This window comes from Neovison vison, chromosome 10 (assembly GCF_020171115.1).
Source record: "Neovison vison isolate M4711 chromosome 10, ASM_NN_V1, whole genome shotgun sequence".
Classification (NCBI taxonomy): domain Eukaryota; kingdom Metazoa; phylum Chordata; class Mammalia; order Carnivora; family Mustelidae; genus Neogale; species Neogale vison.
In genome coordinates, this window is record NC_058100.1 from 23,824,141 (window position 1) to 23,844,163 (window position 20,023).

The window sequence follows — 20,023 nt, forward strand, 5'->3', positions numbered from 1 at the left end:
AAATTCCCACAACTCAGGCTTTTCTCTTTGAACCCTATAGAGACACAACTCAACCTAGACCACCCCAAGAAGATTCCAGGATCAAAATTCAAAAAGAACAAAGTCGGGGCGCCTGGGTGGCTCAGTGGGTTAAGCCGCTGCCTTCGGCTCAGGTCATGATCCCAGGGTCCTGGGATCGAGTCCCGCATCGGGCTCTCTGCTCAGCAGGGAGCCTGCTTCCCCTCTCTCTCTCTGCCTACTTGTGATTTCTCTCTGTCAAATAAATAAATAAATAAATAAAATCTTAAAAAAAAAAAAAAAAGAACAAAGTCTACAACAATCTAATATAGACCTCTCCTTTTCTTTGTTGACATTTTAAACAAAAGTCATATGAAAAACTGCACATTGACTCATTATATATGGCTTCTAAAAAATGTGTGGTATTACAGGGAAGCGACAAGTATCACTGACACATCAGCCTTGAATGGTCTTAGGTCAGTGGCTATGCTAATTTCATGTCTTCTTGAAGTTGAAATGTTTCCCAAATTTATCTGGTGAGAAAAATCAGTGGTGTGAAACTGTGGGCTGAGGCTATACTTTCTGATTCAAAATCTCCAAAGAAGGTTGCTAATAATCTGTACATTTCAGAAAGCCCTAGATATTTCTTCTTATGATGCATGACTCGGAAACATTAAACTCTCCCTCAATAAATCAATTATTCCTGTTCGTAAGAGCCTAATCAGTATCCTTTAAAATAAGGGTACCCTGATTTAAGTTCTTTTCCTCAATGTCTCGACTAATCCAGATGGTTCTCTCACAAGTCTGCTTATTGATGTGGGATTTGGAGAATTACAGGTATTCAAAAACCGTACCAACACCAAATGTAACATCTATGCTTTCTAAACTTTTATAGCCTGGTAGACAAGATTATCAATATTCATTCTAGATAAAAGATACTTTGCAAAAGGATTGCACAGCTGAATTTTTTAGGCAATTTTTTTAGGCAAATATGTACAAACACATAGACAGGAGAATAAAATAAATGACTTACTTGATCTCTGGTTTTTGATAAAAAATAACTTTAGCCTCTCTTTAAATGTGTTTTCATTCATATAGAATTCAACTTGTACCCTGCAAGCAAAAGATAAAAGTATAATTAATCTAAAGATAAATACATTAAAAAATAATTTTATTTAATGCATTAAATACTTGGCATGAATCCCCATTACAGAAAATGAAAATTGAGTAAAAATGCTGAAGTTTTTTGAGAGAAAGAGTTACTTTCTAATTCTAAACATAGAATAAGTTCAAATACCATATATAATTAATTCTATTATCTGTATTAGCAGATGTAATGCATGGTATAGATAATTCAAAATAGCAATAATATGTGTCTTTGGAATAATTTTGAAACAGTGTTTTCCCAAGTTTTTTCTCTGTCACTGGAATCATTTGGGTGTCTGAAGGATCCAGTTTGAACACTTATCACCTGATGCACTGCATCAGAATCTTAAGGGACTGGGCCTGAAACTCTATTTTTAAAAAGCCTTTCCCTCCATCATGACCCTATCTGGGACACCACATTATGGGACACTTAACCTCTTTATTTATTTATTTAGGCTCATAATAAAATATACATGATCAACAAGGAGTAGTAATGAATGACAAGTAGAATGTTAAAGTCAACATAGATAGGTTATAAACCAGACAAAACAATTAAGGAACTGATTTTATATATTTAATCTTCAATACAATAATACCAACAGTGTGAAAAACAGTAGCATGCTAATAAATACATTTGCTTTCTCCCTAAATTCCAGCAAACTTCTCTCACATGCTGACTAATTAATATTTTCAAAATGCTAACTGAAAAGAAATATTGTGTTCATCATGATTTGTTAATAATTATCATTTGAAATTATATTTTTATTTGAAATTTTCTTCATTAAATGGTCGTAAGTACAACTTATTTTAAGTTATGATTCCAAAAATAGCTAAGAAAGCACTTTAATGTTTACACAACAGACTCGATTTCATTTTTCCTAACATCATGAAATTTTGATAATGTGATCTGTATAAACTAGAAACTTTATTTTGTAACTGGTATTTTGTAACTCTTAATCCCCTTCACCTATTTTGCACTTCCCAACTCCTATCCCCTCTGGCAACCACCATTTTATTTGCCATATCTCTGAGTTTTGTTCTTATTTTGTTTGTTCATTTATTTTGTGTTTTTTTTTTTAGATTAGTGAATATAGGTGGAATTCTAGTTTTAAAATAAGTCTGTATAGCAAGATGAATATAATCAATAATATTGTATTGCAAGTTTGAAAGTTGATAGGAAAGTAAATCTTAGAAGTTATCATTACAAGAAAAGAAATTCTAGTTTAGTCTAGTAAGTCTGTATGGTGATAAATGGAAACTAGATTGATTTTGGTGATCATTTCACAATGTATACAAATGTTAAATCATTATGCTTACACCTGAAACTAATATAATGTTGTATGTCAATAATACTTCAATTAAAAATTCCAATATCCTCCAGCAAAACACTTACATATGCAAGTACATAAACTTATACACTTATACACACTACAAAATTTCATGAACACACATGCATGTATCTTAAGAATATCCAGGAGTATCTTAGGAATCCATCATTGAATCTGTTTCCCTTATTTTTTGTACTGAAAAGGCAGTTCATTTTAAATAAAGCAACTATAACATTGATGTCAAGCTAAATTATTTCAAATCTGCTATGGCTACAAAAGTAAATTTGAAAGGACATATCATTATTATGCAAATAATTCAGCAAAGGGCCATGCAAGTTTGCTCCAGAGTTACCAAATTTATAAGACTATGAGTCCATTCTTCCGATAATATCTGAAGTTCAGTATTGGGTGTGTAACAGAGATTTAACTAAAATTAGGTCATTTAAAGCCTTATGCAAAATAATGAAGGATCTGGAAAGCATCTCATATGAAGACAAATTTAAAGAACTGGAAATGTTTACCCTAAATATGAAGAGTTAGCAGTAACAGAATAGCTGTCTTAAATCCTGAAGTGAACATCATTATTAAAATGAATTGACTCATAATATGATGCTCTATTATATAGGATTAATCATAGAGAAATAGGAGAATTAGGAATGAGATTACCCAATTTGTAAATGATCATCAATGTGAAGTGAAGAGCTCTCCAATATATAAAAATGTACAAAAGACTGGATAACCATTTGAAATACTGTGACTGATTTTTATTTCATTTTTTTCCTGAGGTAAAGCCAATTTTGCATGAGATAAATTCTCTCATTAAATACTTCCAGATTCCCTCCTCATTATAATATTATGTGAATTAAAATTATTACTTTTAATAAATATAGTAATAATTATTATCACTATTAATTAAATTAATAATTATTAATAAATATAGTGATATCTGAGTCAATACGATCACCAAGGAGCATAAGACATTAAAGCGTAAGTTTATACAAATGTTTTTTTAACACTAAGGCTAACATACAAACAAAGCAAAACACTTTTTGATCCATGTCTTTTCTTGGGTAGATAAAAATGACCTTTAAGTTAACTACTCATAATATTGAGAAGAGTTTTCTTTTATTTTTGTAATAACAACCTTTCCCAGAATCAAAGCCAGTTAGTGTTAGTATATTCTTGGAGGACCTTCTTAGCACCATACAGTTCTCTAAAACTCAGGGACTTGGTACAGAGTTTAGTGTTTATGCTTCCTAATTTTTTCCATGATTTTATCTTAAATATCCACTTCATATTTCCTTTTCCAGATTTAAATGTGCTTTCCCATTTTTCCTTCTCTCCTTCCCCTTCCTTCCTTTGATCCTCCCTACCTTCCTTCCTTCCGAACTCTCTCCTCCCAACTAACTTTATCTGAATTTATCTCCATTTAAATAGGTCAACTTAATGCACTCTCTAGATCATCCCCAGAACCCCACAGTTTTAGTCACATTTACCTCAATGTAATAGTGGAATTATAATTGTATTTTTAAAAATGGAATTATAATTAGTATGTGGTATCTTGTCCTATTGATATGTTCTCATTGTTTAAAAATATTAGCTTTATATTGGTCAACGACATTTTATTTGATTAGCATAGACCCTACATATTCTTTGTGACATTTATTTTTGGGTATTTTACAATTTTGGTTGCAATTTTTTAAGTGTTTTGTACTAACTTTCAACTTTCGGTTTTAGTATTATAAATGGCTACCATATTGAATTCCTTCATATGCAATAATACATTTTTTTCAGATTTATTGCTTGCATTTTCTGGACAACCATGTCATCTAAAAATCAATAATTTTATTTACATTTGTTATTATGTTGACTAGCACTTATTGAAGAAAAAATATCAACTGTGGTATGTATTCTTAGAAGGCCTCTTATGCTTTAGCAATAATTATGTTGTTGACCCTGGAATTATAATAAACATTTATATCTTACTAAAGATATATTGACATATCTTTTATAAAGATATAAAAAGATATAAAGAGATACAAAAAGATATTGAAAAAGATAAAAAAGATATAAAAGATAAATTGATTGCTATCAAAAGCCATTCTTTTTTTTTTTTTTTTTTTTTAAAGATTTTATTTATTTATTTGACAGAGAGAGATTACAAGTAGCCAGAGAGGCAGGCAGAGAGAGAGAGGAGGAAGCAGGCTCCCTGCAGAGCAGAGAGCCCGATGCGGGACTCGATCCCAGGACCCTGAGATCATGACCTGAGTCGAAGGCAGCGGCTTAACCCACTGAGCCACCCAGGCGCCCAAAAGCCATTCTTGATTCTATCAAATTGACAGTACCTTTTGGGGATATTTTTGACAGTGATTTGGTGAATTGTTCTAATGGTTTTTCTATCTTATAATTATTTTTTTCAATTCTTGACTAGTTTTGGTAGTCATGAATTATTCAGGTAATTTACTCATGGATTCATTTTCTTATATTTTTAGAAGTTTTTCCTTCTTAGTCATAACTAACTAGTATATTGATGTGCTATCATCTTTAGATTATTCCAATATCTTCAAATATGAATTGAAAAAATATACAAATTGAAAACTCTCCAGATTTTTCTATAACAATTTGATTACTACAAAGATACTTCGTGTAACCATTGTCAATTTGCCTTAATATTAACTTCAATTTGTTACTTTTTTTTTTCTTTTCTTTTCCTTCTGTTGCTGTTTATTTAAATTTAGTATAAAAATCATGCAAGATGTTGTTAAAAGCCAAGTTCCTTGTCTCACTCTTAAAATTCTTTACTAATTCTAAGATAGGCCTCACCATTTTAACCACGCAAAAAATAATTCTGAACCAGACTGTAAACACATTGTTCTTTCAGAAAAACTATTTCACTTTTTTCAAGTGCTAATAATACCCTGGGCTCTGTAGGATATCAAACCTTTGCATATATTGTCTTTGGGACTTGTAATATGTACAAGGAAGAGTCTTCCTCTATTTCTATTTGGCGCTCTTCCTTCCTACCTCCCTCTGAGACTGTCCTATTAGTCACAGGGTCCATGCATGAGTATTTATGATTATATTCAACTCTAACAAGGCAAAACCTGCCTGGATGTTCTGGTCTCAGCAGATAGGTTCAGTGGACACATGTTAGTCTCTCTGTGTATTGTTGGTGAGTGTTTTCTTTGGAAAATCTACATCTGGATGTCCAGTTAATGTACATAGCTCCACTGTGATTCCCATGTCTAAGAACCTTTCCCTTGGCATCATTTTTGTGCTTTTAAATTGGTGCATCTTTCTAACTCTATGTTGGGTGCTCTGACTCCAAAGAATAAGGAAAAAAAAGGAAAGTCTCTCTGCATATTACTAGCAGGTTTCTCTCACTCTATTCCCACCAGTACTAAAACTTAAAATGGGGCTGGTATTTATGAGAATTACACCTTTCCAAATATACATTACTGTACATGTATTTATTTTTTCTAAAGTCATTGCTATGCACCAAATTATGTCCCCTAAAAAGATATATTCAAGTCCTAACTCCAATATCTCATGTGACCTTATTTGGCAATGAGTCATTGCAGACATAGTTAAATTAAGATTAGGTCATACTGGAGTAGGATGGGTCTGTAACCCAGTACCACTCATCTCTTTATTAGAGGAAAATCTGGACACTGACGAAGAAGAAAGATTGCCATATGAAGACAGAGACAAAGACTAGAGTTTTATGGCCACAGTCCCAGGAACACTAGGGTTACCAGAGGCTGAAAAGGCGAGTGAGGATTCTCCTCTAGAGACTTAGGAGGGAGGATAGTACTACCAACAACTTGATTTCAAACTTCCATAATTAATCCAGAGCTTGGAATTCATAAACCTCTGTTGTTTTTAGGCACCTAGTTTCTGGTTCTTTGTTATGGCAATCCTTCAAAACTAATACACTAATATTCCATGATGACGACAATAGCATTTCACAGTTATATGAAGTAAGTCCTTTAGAATTAAGCTCCAGGAGAGCCAGAACTGTATTTTGTTTTGTTCATGATTATATCTTTAGCATGTCACATGTTACTTGCAACCTATTAGGCATTAACTGTGAGTGACTGAAGGCCTGAACAAAGGGGTAGGGTAGTCTCTAGTTCTTTCTTTAGTATAAACCTTAGGACTCAGTGCATAACTCGTGTGAAGATGAAATGCATCTTCTTTCCTTCCTTAGATTATAACTATTTGAGGATGCAAAACCTGGGTTTGTAGTGAGGTCAATCCTTAGAAGGTCCTTTTTATTCCAATTTGATCTGCTTTAAGATTAATGATAATTCCCTGCAGATTTTTAATTTTTTTTTCAATTTTATTAACTTAGATTTATTTGTTTATTTGCTCTATCTCCCCATGATTTGATAAATATTTAGGAAAAAATACATTACATTATTTAATTTTTCCAATGTTGCTATGCCTTGAGAAAGGCAGACATCAACTTTACTTTATAAAAAAACAGACTTTAATTCAAATAATTTTAGTGAGTTGCCTAAATGCATAGCTAGTACTGGGACACAACTGGGATGTTGTTCTTTCCATTACTTCTTCTTGCCTCCTGCTTCCTCATCAACTGATTCTTCATTACTAGGAGATTTCTAGGTCATCTATAAAATATTGCAAAAAACTATTGCAAACACCAGACCCACAGAGAGATAAAGACAAGTCTTTGTTTAATTCTGCTGTTGAATTATTTACTCTAAACCAGGTTCCTATTTACAAATATTCATTCCTAACTTCTGATAACTAAATTATTTAACAGAGCAGCCATTCAAATGGAGCCTTGTGAAAAAAACTAAATGAATAAGACTATAATCAATTTTTAATCTTGAAAAATTAGTTTCGCCAATCCATGCTCAAGTGCTTCCAAGGGGTTTCTACCTGGCTTCCAACCTTTACTACATGCACGAAACTAAGTCCACTTTAAATACTATGATACCCCTCCTCCTACTTCCCAGCTTCTTTTTGCCCATCCAATCTTCTTCATAACTACTCAAGCCTAACTTTCTCACCTCCTTTAGTTAGTAACATCTTATGAGGAGGCAGAGATTAATTCTGATGACTTTCATAGCATTCTCTTATTTTTAAAATGATATTTAAAACAATGTCATTTCTGGGGCATCTGGGCAGCTCAGTCAGTTAAAACAACCAACTGTTGGCTTCAGCTCAGGTCATGATCTGAAGGTCCTGGGATCAAGTCCCACCTCTGGCTTTGTGCTCTGCATGGAGTCAGCTGGTCCCTCTCCCTCCCCCTCCACTCTTCCCCCAGCTCGCCTGTGCTCTCTCTCTAATAAATAAATACATAAATAAATCTTTAAAATAAACAAGCAAACAAATAAATTAAATCATGTCATTTTTAGAAAAGGAACCCTGCTGGTATAGATATATACAATGCCTACACACACACATATATATACACATATATGTGTATAAGTATGTTTGAATGTATATGAAGTGGAGTGCTAATCAAGCATCAATTCTCTTTCACTATGGATAATGATGACAGTCTCTCAATAACTGCATGTATGCTCCTGTCACTTCCTGGTAATCGAAGTCTCTCTTCAGTTAGAAAACGCATGTGCTCATGTGTAGCGCTCATTTGCTGGGCCGACTCTCTGTGCTCCTTTATTTTATTTTAAAGACTTAAAGGTAAGCAACCCCATTTAACTTAACTTTGTATGGTCAGAAGAAATAATGCTAGAATAAGCGTAAAGGTACATTTTTTTTCATCCTTTGAAAAGATTTGACTTTTTATATGCCCACCCAACTGCATGAGTAGGGGGCAGGTGTAGTTCAAGCCATTAAAAAAAAAAAAAAAGAAAGAAAGAAAGAAGAAAAGATTAACAGAAGAGAAGAGAAAAGGGAAAAAAAAAGAGAAAGAACTGCAAACAGAACATTTACTCATTTTTATTCTAAGTATATAATAAAAAGTAGAAAAATATGTAGCATTCAGGCTTGTAGTAAACTGTTTGATATGTATTATATAACTTTATCACCACCAACCACCTCAAGAAAAAGGTCACATGCAGGGCACCTGGGTGGCTGAGTGGGTTAAGCCTCTGCCTTCAGCTCAAGTCATGATCTCAGGGTCCTGGGACCAAGCACTGCAGCGGGCTCTCTGCTCAGCGGGGAGCCTGCTTTCCCCTCTCTCTCTGCCTGCCTCTCTGCCTACTTGTGATCTCTCTCTCTGTGTCAAATAAATAAGTAAAAATCTTGAAAAAAAAAAAAAGTCAGTTGCTTGAAGATCATGTCCATTTCATGTCCATTTCTTTTCTCTCACCTCAACTCTACTTCTTCCCATTGTACACACACACACACACACACACACACACACAGAAGCCCGCATGATAAAATGCATACAAGCATGTGTACACACACATACATAAACATATATGCATGCATGCAAACACATGCATACATTCTGGAAGAATAAAGCTGTTAGCCCCAGAAAGGCTTATAAATCTACATTATATGACTATAGGCAGCAGAGCCCCACCACAAACGTAACAGCCTCCCAATCAAAACTCACAACTACCACCTGTAAATCCCCTTTTCTTTTTCTCTATACTTTTTAAGAGGATATAAAATACCAGGTACTCTCTAATGCAGGCTGGAATATACATCCAGTCATTTTAAAACCTTGAAGGAAAATATAACAGGGCTCACACATCCCGGGATTGCTGGGAATGGCATGGTTAAATATCAAAGCCCAGTTTGGGGAGAAATAAATATGTGTCTTTCAAGAGGAACCCACTGAGTCTCACAGTCAGGTCATGTTCAACAGATGCTAATTCTTAGAATGAATCCAGAAATTACATGAAGACACTCAGGTACAGTGAAAGAAGCACCTTTTAATTTTATATAATTATTTTCACCAATGTCATAAGACTTTAAATCAACACACCAAGCAGTCTCTTTCATTTTGTACTTGTAGGGAGAATTCACTTTTCAATAATGGACACAGCTCACTAAGACATACATATTTCTTTAAGATATTTTAGTACTTAATACTCTTTTTTTTTGCTTAACCGATTTTAATAACATGACATAAAGCCCCTACACTTGATAGAATCGTTATGCAAAATACATAGATGAATACTGTCTTCTCTTAAAAATATAAAATAAATAAGCAAGACATGTGAAAATAGGCAAGTTTCCATTAAATAAATGAAAATTTTAAAAAAAGAAACTTTTGCTTTCCATATCATTTGAAGAAGGGAAATTATCATTTTAAACAATATTCAAGTATATTAAACAAATTTTAAAAAAAGTATTATAAAATGTTTAACTGTCATCAGCTTCGAGGTTTATGTTGCTCCCAAATTTTGCATATAACTGAACTTTCAGATCCCTAACACTCGCTGAATTGATTCCACTCTGGCTTCTAAGGTGTCGATTTTTTCTTGCAAATTTTTCTTTGCTTCTTCTAACATTTCCTGTGTTTCTTCTTGAGAATGGCTAATGAAAACATCACCAATTTGATAAGGTATCATTAAGCAATCATCATCTGCAAGCATGATGTCCTCACAAGCATCTTCTAAATTCTGGAGTTGTTGCTAACTTCTATTTCCTTCTTTAGCTCTGTGATTCTACTCGTGTTCCGTGCAAATTTGTTTATCTTTTGTTGATCTTCAAAAGTAACGTTGACATCTTCTGCAGCCGCCTTCTTCATGGTGGCCGCCATCTTGGAGTACTCTTTTTTTTTTTAAGATTTTATTTATTTATTTGACAGACAGAGATCACAAGTAGGCAGGGAGGCAGGCAGAGAGACAGGGGGAGGCAGGCTCCCTGCTGAGCAGAGAGCCCAATGCCGAGCTCAAATCCAGGACCCTGGGATCATGACCTGAGCCGAAGGCAGAGGCTTTAACCCACTAAGCTACCCAGGTGCCCCAGTACTTAGTGCTCTTAATTCAAGTAAAAATAACATATGTAACTTGGAATAGGTAAACTCTATTGGGCTGAATATATTTAAGGACAAAGTGACACAATCTGGATGGAGAAGGGAGAACAGTCACAAATAGAATCTCACCCTAGTTTTCTACAGAAACTGACATTTTCCCCACATTAGTTTTTTCATTTGTTTTATTTCATATGTAGTATATAGGAACTAAGCAATAACAGCATGGACTTTGGAATCAGATTATATGTGCTAGATTATAAAATTTGCTAACTTTTATTTCCTTTTATTCAGTTATTACTTCTATTAACAGGGCTATTTAATGAAAATTAAAGAAGATACCTTATATATGAGCATACAAAGCTGACAACTCATAACTTTTTCCTGATGTGTTGGTAATAATGAAAAAAGTTCCTAGAATAAACATTTATAATTGGAGTAACAATAACTATGGATTACTTATGTCAATTCAATATAGTTGAGTCTCCAAAAAATATTTACTTGAGAAAAATAAGGGTATAAGGCAATAAATAAGTTCACTGTTTGTTTCAGAAAATTCCTACAGATCAATTTATTGGAGCCTACAGTCTGTTTGCCTAGGCAAACACATCACTTATCTACAAAGCCTACTCAATAACACTTGCACTGTCTTTGAACTCATTACTCCTTAAGGCTTCGAAACCCTCACTTTGCTGTGTCCACCAATTCCAAATGATTTATCATGACAACTGACCATGGCAAATCCTTTCTTTTTTTTTAAGATTTTATTTATTTGACAGAGATCACAAGTAGGCAGAGAGGCAGACAGAGAGAGAGAGAAGGCGAAGCAGGCTCCCCACTGAGCAGAGAGCCCAACTTGGGGTTTGATTCCGGGATCCTGGGATCATGACCTGAGCTGAAGGCAGAGGCTTTAACCCACTGAGCCACCCAGGTGACCCTTGCAAATCCTTTCTTACCTTGAAAGATCCCCTTTACACCACTTGAGCCCTCATTTAAAAAAAAACAAAACAAAACAACAAAAAAAACAAATAAATACCTCACTTCTAACATCATCTTCTGAAACACTGCTAATGCTTACTCACTAACTTCAAAAAGTTTCAATAAATTTAGTTTGCCTTCATTAACAAATATCCGGTAGCAGATCAATCTAAACAACAGGAGAATGGGAATCATACTACACCTGCTACTCTAGAACTTATTTACGTTTACTTAAACATAGAAGATGCAGGCTTAGATCATCATTTTTAGTTACTACATGGTAATTCTTCTGCATATTCCTTTATATTAACAACACATTATTTTTTCACAAATCTCTTACATATATAAATGGATCTTCAGGTTTTGTTTACTATAAAAAATCATCTATATTATCTAATAAATATAAATGAGTAATAAATACATTTTACACACTTTTCACTAAATAACATGAACGCTAGATATGAAATTATTTTTAAAATATATGTATAGGACAAAGAATATAGCAATAATCTAAAAATCTTGTTATCATCACACCATTTTAATAGTCAAATAATGTTCTCCCATGGAGCTTTCCCAATACATTTCTCCCAGACTGTTTAAGGCAGATAATGAATGACAAAGTCAAAATATGTAAATACTATACCAGAAAAAAACAACTGTCAGTTTTGTCAGAAAAATTATCCAGAATTTAGAAATAAGCAATAGAGATTACTAGATGTTCTTTCAGTGAAATGCTGACTTCAACTCTATTTTCTGTGCAATTTTACAACTGTGAAGGAGCAGACATGAGTGCAAAGAGTTCTGTGTAATAGATAAGCAAAGGACTACCACCCACTAAAAAAGGTAATTCAAAAGGTTAGAGTTGATGGCCCTGTAGGGTTTTCCGGAGAGGGATACTAACTTAGCAATTTAATTCTAACATTGCCTAGTAATACATAGCTTCTTAAATGTACTGTGGACCAGTTTTAAAGTATTACTATTTTCCTCATTAATTAATAAGTTGAGGATAATTTTTGACATGTTTTCATTTTATATTTGTCTAAGGTACATATTTTTCAAACTTTTGAAAATTATGCATTAATATCTCCTTTTCAAATTAATAAGAATTTCTTTTCTCAGTATAATTTAAGTTGGTGAAATCACTTTGGACAACAGTTTGGTATTTATATTATAAAATAATCCATAGATTCTACAAAATCCTAATCACATCAAATACAGAATTTTGTGGAGCTTGATAAACTGATTCTATAGAGGTAAAAGATCAAACTAACTAAACAAGAAGAATAAAGAGCAAATATTTGCCCTACCTGATATCAAGACTTATTATCATGTTACTGCAATTGAGACTTTATAAAAGTGGCACAGAGAAAGACAAATTGATTAGTGAAATAAAACAGTTAGGAAATTGACTCATGTATATATGAGAATATTAATATATAACAAAGGTAGTATGAGGGATCAATAGAAAAAACAAAGTATTCAATAAATGAATTTTTAAATGGTTATCCAAAAAGGAGAAAAAAAAAAAGGAAAAAAAAGAAAAAGAATTACATTGCACTTCTATCTCATACCATATGGGTTAAATTATGTCCAGACAGGTTAAAGAAATTTCTGAATTCCTATAAAAAATTATAGTGAATGCTTTATTGACCTTTGAATAGTCAGAGTCTTTAAGATACAAAAAGTAATAATATCATATTATAAAATATGTATAAAATATTTGTCTGGAAAAGCAAGAGTATAAATCCATAAATAACTTCCCTGATGGGTTCAGAACATTCATTTGGTTCAATTTATAAAGTTTAAATTTTAATTTTAAAGAGAATAAAAAGCAAATTCTGAATTAGGAAAAGATATTTAGATACAAAACCAAAAAAGGTTAAAAATCAAAACTATATGAAGAATTCTTAACAAATCGATGATTAAGAAAATAAAAAACATGTAGAGGCGCCTGGGTGGCTCAGGGGGTTAGCCTCTGCCTTTGGCTCAGGTCATGATCTTAGGGTCCGGGGATCGACACCCACCCTCCCAACCCCCCCCACCTGCATCAGGCTTCAGCAGGGAGCCTGCTTCCCTTCCTCTCTCTCTGCCTACTTGTGATCTCTGTCTGTCAAATAAATAAAAATAAAATCTTTAAAAAAAAAAAAAAAGAAAAGAAAGGAAAAGAAAAAACATGTAGCCAGAAATTATGAACTGGCATTTTATAGAAAAGGAACTCTATTGGCTAATAAACTTAGGAAGGAATTTTCAACCTCATCAGTACTCAAGAAAATGCAAATAAGACTATAGTGACATAATATTTTATATCTGTTTGACTGGAAAAATCAAGAATGACACATAATAATGCCAAATGTTGAAGAGAACATGAATCAAAAGATTGCTTAATTTGGTGAAGTGGAAGTTGGTGAGGTCACTTTTCTAAACAATTTGGCATTATCTAATAAAATTGAATATTCATACATTGGCAGTTCAGCCATTCCACTCCTAGATAAATGTCATAGAGAAATTTACACACATGTACTCAGATGCATGTGTGAAAGAATGGTGAAAAAAAGCACTATCTGTGAGAGCACAGAGAAAAACCAGAAGTAACTGAAACATCCACTTACAGGGAAATGGGTAAATTGTAGCATATTTGTGCAATGAAAGATGGCAGTAAAAATTAATGAACTATCCATTTTGAGTTGATCTTTGTGTACGGTGTAAGAGAATGGTCGAGTTTCATTCTTCTACATATAGCTGTCCAGTTTTCCCAGCACCATTTATTGAAGAGACTCTCTTTTTTCCACTGTATATTTTTTCCTGTTTTGTCGAAGATTAATTGACCATAGAGTTGAGGGTCCACACCTCCCCTTCCAATTTACCCAAATTCCCTACTACTCTCTAACGCCCCTTGTCCTCCATGCTATTGGTTATGCTCCACAAATGAGTGAAACCATATGATAATTGACTCTCTCTGCTTGACTTATTTCACTCAGCATAATCTCTTCCAGTCCCGTCCATGTTGCTACAAAAGTTGGATATTCGTCCTTTCTGATGGAGGCATAATACTCCATAGTGTATATGGACCACATCTTCCTTATCCATTCATCCGTTGAAGGGCATCTTGGTTCTTTCCATAGTTTGGCGACTGTGGCCATTGCTGCTATAAACATTGGGGTACAGATGGCCCTTCTTTTCACGACATCTGTATCTTTGGGGTAAATACCCAGGAGTGCAATTGCAGGGTCGTAGGGAAGCTCTATTTTTAATTTCTTGAGGAATCTCCACACTGTTCTCCAAAAAGGCTGCACCAACTTGCATTCCCACCAACAGTGTAAGAGGGTTCCCCTTTCTCCACATCCTCTCCAACACATGTTGTTTCCTGTTTTGTTAATTTTGGCCATTCTAACTGGTGTAAGGTGATATCTCAATGTGGTTTTAATTTGAATCTCCCTGAGGGCTAATGATGATGAGCATTTTTTCATGTGTCTGATAGCCATTTGTATGTCTTGATTGGAGAAGTGTCTGTTCATATCTTCTGCCCATTTTTTGATGTGTTTGTCTGTTTCGTGTGGGTTGAGTTTGAGGAGTTCATTATAGATCCTGGATATCAACCTTTTGTCTGTACTGTCATTTACAAATATCTTCTCCCATTCCGTGGGTTGCCTCTTTGTTTTTTTGACTGTTTCCTTTGCTGTGCAGAAGCTTTTGATTTTGATGAAGTCCCAGAAGTTTATTTTCGCTTTTGTTTCCTTTGCCTTTGGAGACGTATCTTGAAAGAACTTGCTGTGGCTGATATCGAAGAGATTACTGCCTATGTTCTCCTCTAAGATTCTGATAGATTCCTGTCTCACGTTGAGTCAAGCAGAGAGAGTCAATTATCATATGGTTTCACTCATTTGTGGAGCATAACCAATAGCATGGAGGACAAGGGGCGTTAGAGAGTAGTAGGGAATTTGGGTAAATTGGAAGGGGAGGTGAACCATGAGAGACTCTGGACTCTGAAAAACAGTCTGAGGGGTTTGAAGTGGCGGGGGGGGGGGTGGGAGGTTGGGGTACCAGGTGGTGGGTATTATAGAGGGCACAGCTTGCATGGAGCACTGGGTGTGGTGAAAAAATAATGAATACTGTTTTTCTGAAAATAAATAAATTCGGAGGAAAAAAAAAATCATTACCATTTAAAAAAAAAAATTAATGAACTATGGCTATTTCAACAATATGAACGGATCTTAGTAACAGAATGCTGAATGAAAGATGCAAGTCTAAAAAGACTACAACATGTGCAGAATGGTAGGCACTTTAAATTCAAAAATATCTAAAACCAAGCAATAACTTGTTTAGAGATATACATCTGTTAAACTGTATTTTTTAAGAGCAGGAAAATGATTTACCCAAAGGATACAAAAATACTGATTCAAAGGGGCACATGCAACCTCATGTTTATAACAGCATTATCAGCACAGCCAAATGATGGAAAGAGCCCAGATGACCATCAACTGATGATGGATAAAGAAGATGTATAGAAGAATAAAAGATAGATATAGATAGATGATAAATAGATGAAAGAATATCCATTTTGGATCCATATGTCCATTTCCATATACATAATATGGAATACATAAATACACACACACACACACACACACTCACAGGAATATGACTCACCCATCAAAAAGAATGAAATTTTGCCATTTGCAATGATGTGGATGGAGCTAGAGTGTATTATGCTAAACGAAATAAGTCAATCAGAGAAAGACAAGTACCATATGATTTCACTCACGTGGAATTTAAGAAACAAAACAGATGAACATAGGGGAAGGGGTTTAACCAAGAGAGGGAAATTACATGAATCAAATTTACCTTTTCTGCTATTTATTTTCAGATATACAACATAATGATTTGATATCTGTATGTACTGTGAAATAATCATCACAATAAGGCTAGATAGCATCCATTATCATACATATTTATGAATTTTTTTGTGAGGAGAACTTTTAAGATCTACACTCCTTGCAACTTTCAAACATACTATATGTTAATATGTAGATAAGCTATAATAAATATGCTACACAGTATTATTAAGTATAGTCACCATAGCATATATTACATCCTCATGACTTATTTTATAGCTAGATTTGTAATTTTGATCACCTTTACCACAAATTCACTTTTTATTTCTTAAATTTTTTTCCTCTTTATATAGCATGCAAACAGATTATAAAATATACTACCAAATCTGAGAGACATTTTAGGAGTTTTTTTAATAAAATTTATTTACACATGCAAAAAAATGCTTAATAATTTGTTTCAACTACTTTAGTGAATAAATATTATTCTCTAAGACTGCATCATGTTAAGTACTATATAACTGGATATGGTAGACATGGAAATGTGGCACCCCTCAATCAATAATTGCTGATAATTTCCAGCTCTCAGCTGCTTCAGGGTATGTCCCAGGCTCAATGAGACACCCTACCTGGGTCACACCCTTCTCAGGGCAGCCCACAACCCTAACTCCCTTATTGGGATCTGCCTCTAGAGAATTTAACCAGAGACATTGACCATTACTTTATTTAGATTGTTTATAAGTTTAATGGTTCCTCAGCTTGATCAAAAAGCAAACAATTGATTATGATTAAATTGGCAACATATGGATAACATCAAATTGGTTTATCACAAGAAAGATTTCAAAGAAATCAAGGATTTTGCTTCTGACAATGTGGTAGAGTTGTCCTATACACCCTCCCCAAATGAAATACACAGATAAACACACACACATGCACACACACACTACCACCAACACTCCACCCCACACCACACCACACCACTTTTTAACATGATGGCTTCACTAGTAAGAAATAAAGGGAAATCCTTAGAAGCCAGAAAAGACAAGAAAATAAGAATCCAGCAAAGTAACCCAGCATTAAATCTGTTGTTCACCCTGGTGCTTTGATGTTTATATTTGGTGCTTTAAGAGTTTATATTTTGACAGGCAGGAAACCTGTTGAAGAAATTCCCCACAAGGAGCTCCACAGAAACCACCTCCCCACAAAAAGAAAAAAAAAAAAAAAGAATTCCTGAAAGAGAGCACCATGAGTGCATGAATGAAGAAAAAAATCCCTTACAGAAGAAGATGGTGAATGCACTTGGCCATCTTGGCCATGGTTCTGATTGGTATTGAAAGGAAGAGAGACACTCGGACTTGCTGTATTCATTTCCTAGAGTTACCATAACAAAACATCACAAACTGGGTGACTTAACAGAATAGGAATTTAGTTTTTCATGGTTCTAGAGTCCAGAAATCCAATATCAGGGTACCAGCAGGGTTCATTTCTCTTGAGGACTTTCTCCTCGGGTGGCAGATGACACCTTCCTGCTGTGTCCTCAGAAGCATCCCAGCTGTGTTCAACTATCTTCTCTTACAAAGACACCAGTCAAATTGGGATAAGGGTCCACTTTCATGGCCTCATTTTAACTTAATTACCCCCTTTAAAGGACTTTTCCCAAAATACAGCCACTTTCTGAAGTACTGAGCTAGATGGGCTTCGACATGAATTTTGCAGGACACAATTCAGCCATAACACTTATTAACAATAAGCCAGAAATCAGTGATTCCAATTCCTCACCTCTTGTTCTCTCTTGAACTTATTCCACCCCACCACCAACCTTCAAAGATCTCTGGTGATAACTATTTGGCACAGAAATAAGGTTTCATCACTCCTCTCATGTACCCTATCAGCATTCAGTGTAGCTGATCACTTCCTCACCCTTGAATCACTTTCTTCATTTGCCTTCCAATGCACCATTCCTTTGGTTTTCTTCCTACTTTATAGTTTACCCCTTCTGAGTCTCCTTGGCTGGTTCATCCTCTTCTATTCTTAAAAAATCGGCCTCTCATAACTATATGCAAAGTGCAATTCATCTTTATGCCCAAGATTGTCAAATTTATATATCCAGCCTAGCATGTCTCCCAAACTCATACATTCAACTGCCTACCCAACATTTCTACTTGGATCTCTCTAGTGGACATCTCCAACTTGGCATGAACAAACCAAGCTTCCTAACTTCCTTCCATAAAATCTCTCAATCTGAGGTAATGTCAAATCCATCCTTCTGGTGGTCAAGACGAAAGTGATATAAAACAATATATGAATTCCCTTTCCACTTGAGCACATATTAGTATTGTTCTCTAGAGTTCCTCGAGTAGTCACGAAATCATTTAGCCTAAGAAAGAAAACAAACAACAACAACAACAACAAAAATAAAAAATAAAAAAAAAGAAAGAAAACAAACAAAAAAATAATGCTTGTAATGAACATGTTCAGTCAACCCTAGCTTACATGAATGGACCTACAGATGATTTAAACTTGCCTTCAGGTTAAAATCTATTTTCTAAGGCAAGTCACAGAAAAACAAACTTTCAGTGATAAATAGGAATACTGAACCCAAATGGAAACTCCATTCATGTACCAATCTACAAAAATAGCTACAAAATATATCACACCATCAAAAGCACTGTGATGTGCAAAGTCTTCTATTCTAAGGCATGACCTTTAATTAGATATGACTGCAAAAACTGCCAGATTGGATCCCTAGTGTGAGTGATGTATAGTGACACAGAGGGAAGTATTGTAAATGAAATAACCACCCACTTTCTTCTTCCCATCATCCTGTGTCTGAGAAAAGAAGGTACTCTGATCTACCTGCTAATTTTCTCAATGCTTGCTCCCTCCCTTCCCCAATTAATTACAATTATGGCATCCAGGGTTCTATAAAAATTCAGAATGGTTTAAGGGAGAATAAAGTTTGTCCTTGAACAGTTTCTTAAAGCCACATTAAATCTCAAACTCCTCTAAAGTGATGTTAACCAGTTTTTGCTTATAATTGTTTGCCCACTGCCTAGACTATAATGGATGTTCACTAATATACATGGGATTAAAAACTACTCAGCAGTAGTTGCTTCTAACACCCTGTTAGCATCCAAAGTTGACAACTATCAGCATGCAGGGGCTGACAATCTGTGGCTACTGCCATCTGGCATCTATGCTGGGAAACAGAAACTCCCGAATAACCCTGCTCCAAAAGGAAGAACATATTTGTTAATTCGAAAATGCATGCTTCTGATTTGCTATGGATGACATGAATACTCTGGCATACCATAATTCCTTTTTATTTCCTCAACCAGACTTAATTTTCATACAAGTTATTGGGCTTTTAGATAGGTGAGTCACTACTTTTCTGGTTTTCTTTTTTTAAAAAATTTATTATTTTTTAATTTTTATTAACATACAATGTATTATTTATTTCAGGGGTACAGGTCTGTGATTCATCAATCTTACACAATTCACAGAGCTATTTTCAATAAAAATATTCAACAGGACCTTAAGAAAAATGAACAACCCTTAGATTGACTAGGCTTCCATTTGCCTTCCTTTCTGTGCCTTGCCCTGCTTCCTTCAGGTCTTGTTTTAGACACCACCTGAACTTTGCTCCTCACCCAAGTCTTTGTTAAATGACACACATGTATTTTTGCTTAGTGTACTCTATTCTTTTTCCCATAGACTTATTACAGTGTATGAGGTTTGACTTTTTAAGGGTCTCTGTCTTTCAAATGGACCTTAAAGATTAAATCGTTCTATGCCATAGCACACAGAACACAGATATGTAA

General features: G+C 34.5%; 1 protein-coding gene and 1 pseudogene across 9 annotated transcripts in view; both read right to left on the minus strand.

Annotated features, from left to right (window-relative positions):
• KCNT2 (potassium sodium-activated channel subfamily T member 2) overlaps window positions 1–20,023 on the minus strand; it is a 363,831-nt gene that overhangs the window by 257,422 nt on the left and 86,386 nt on the right. For all 9 annotated transcript variants that reach the window (XM_044266873.1, XM_044266869.1, XM_044266868.1 and 6 more), the window contains exon 2: window positions 1,031–1,110. In XM_044266873.1, coding sequence (XP_044122808.1) covers window positions 1,031–1,110 — 80 coding nt within the window. The remainder of the gene's footprint in view (window positions 1–1,030; window positions 1,111–20,023) is intronic.
• Window positions 9,770–10,182, minus strand: LOC122918446 (annotated as a pseudogene).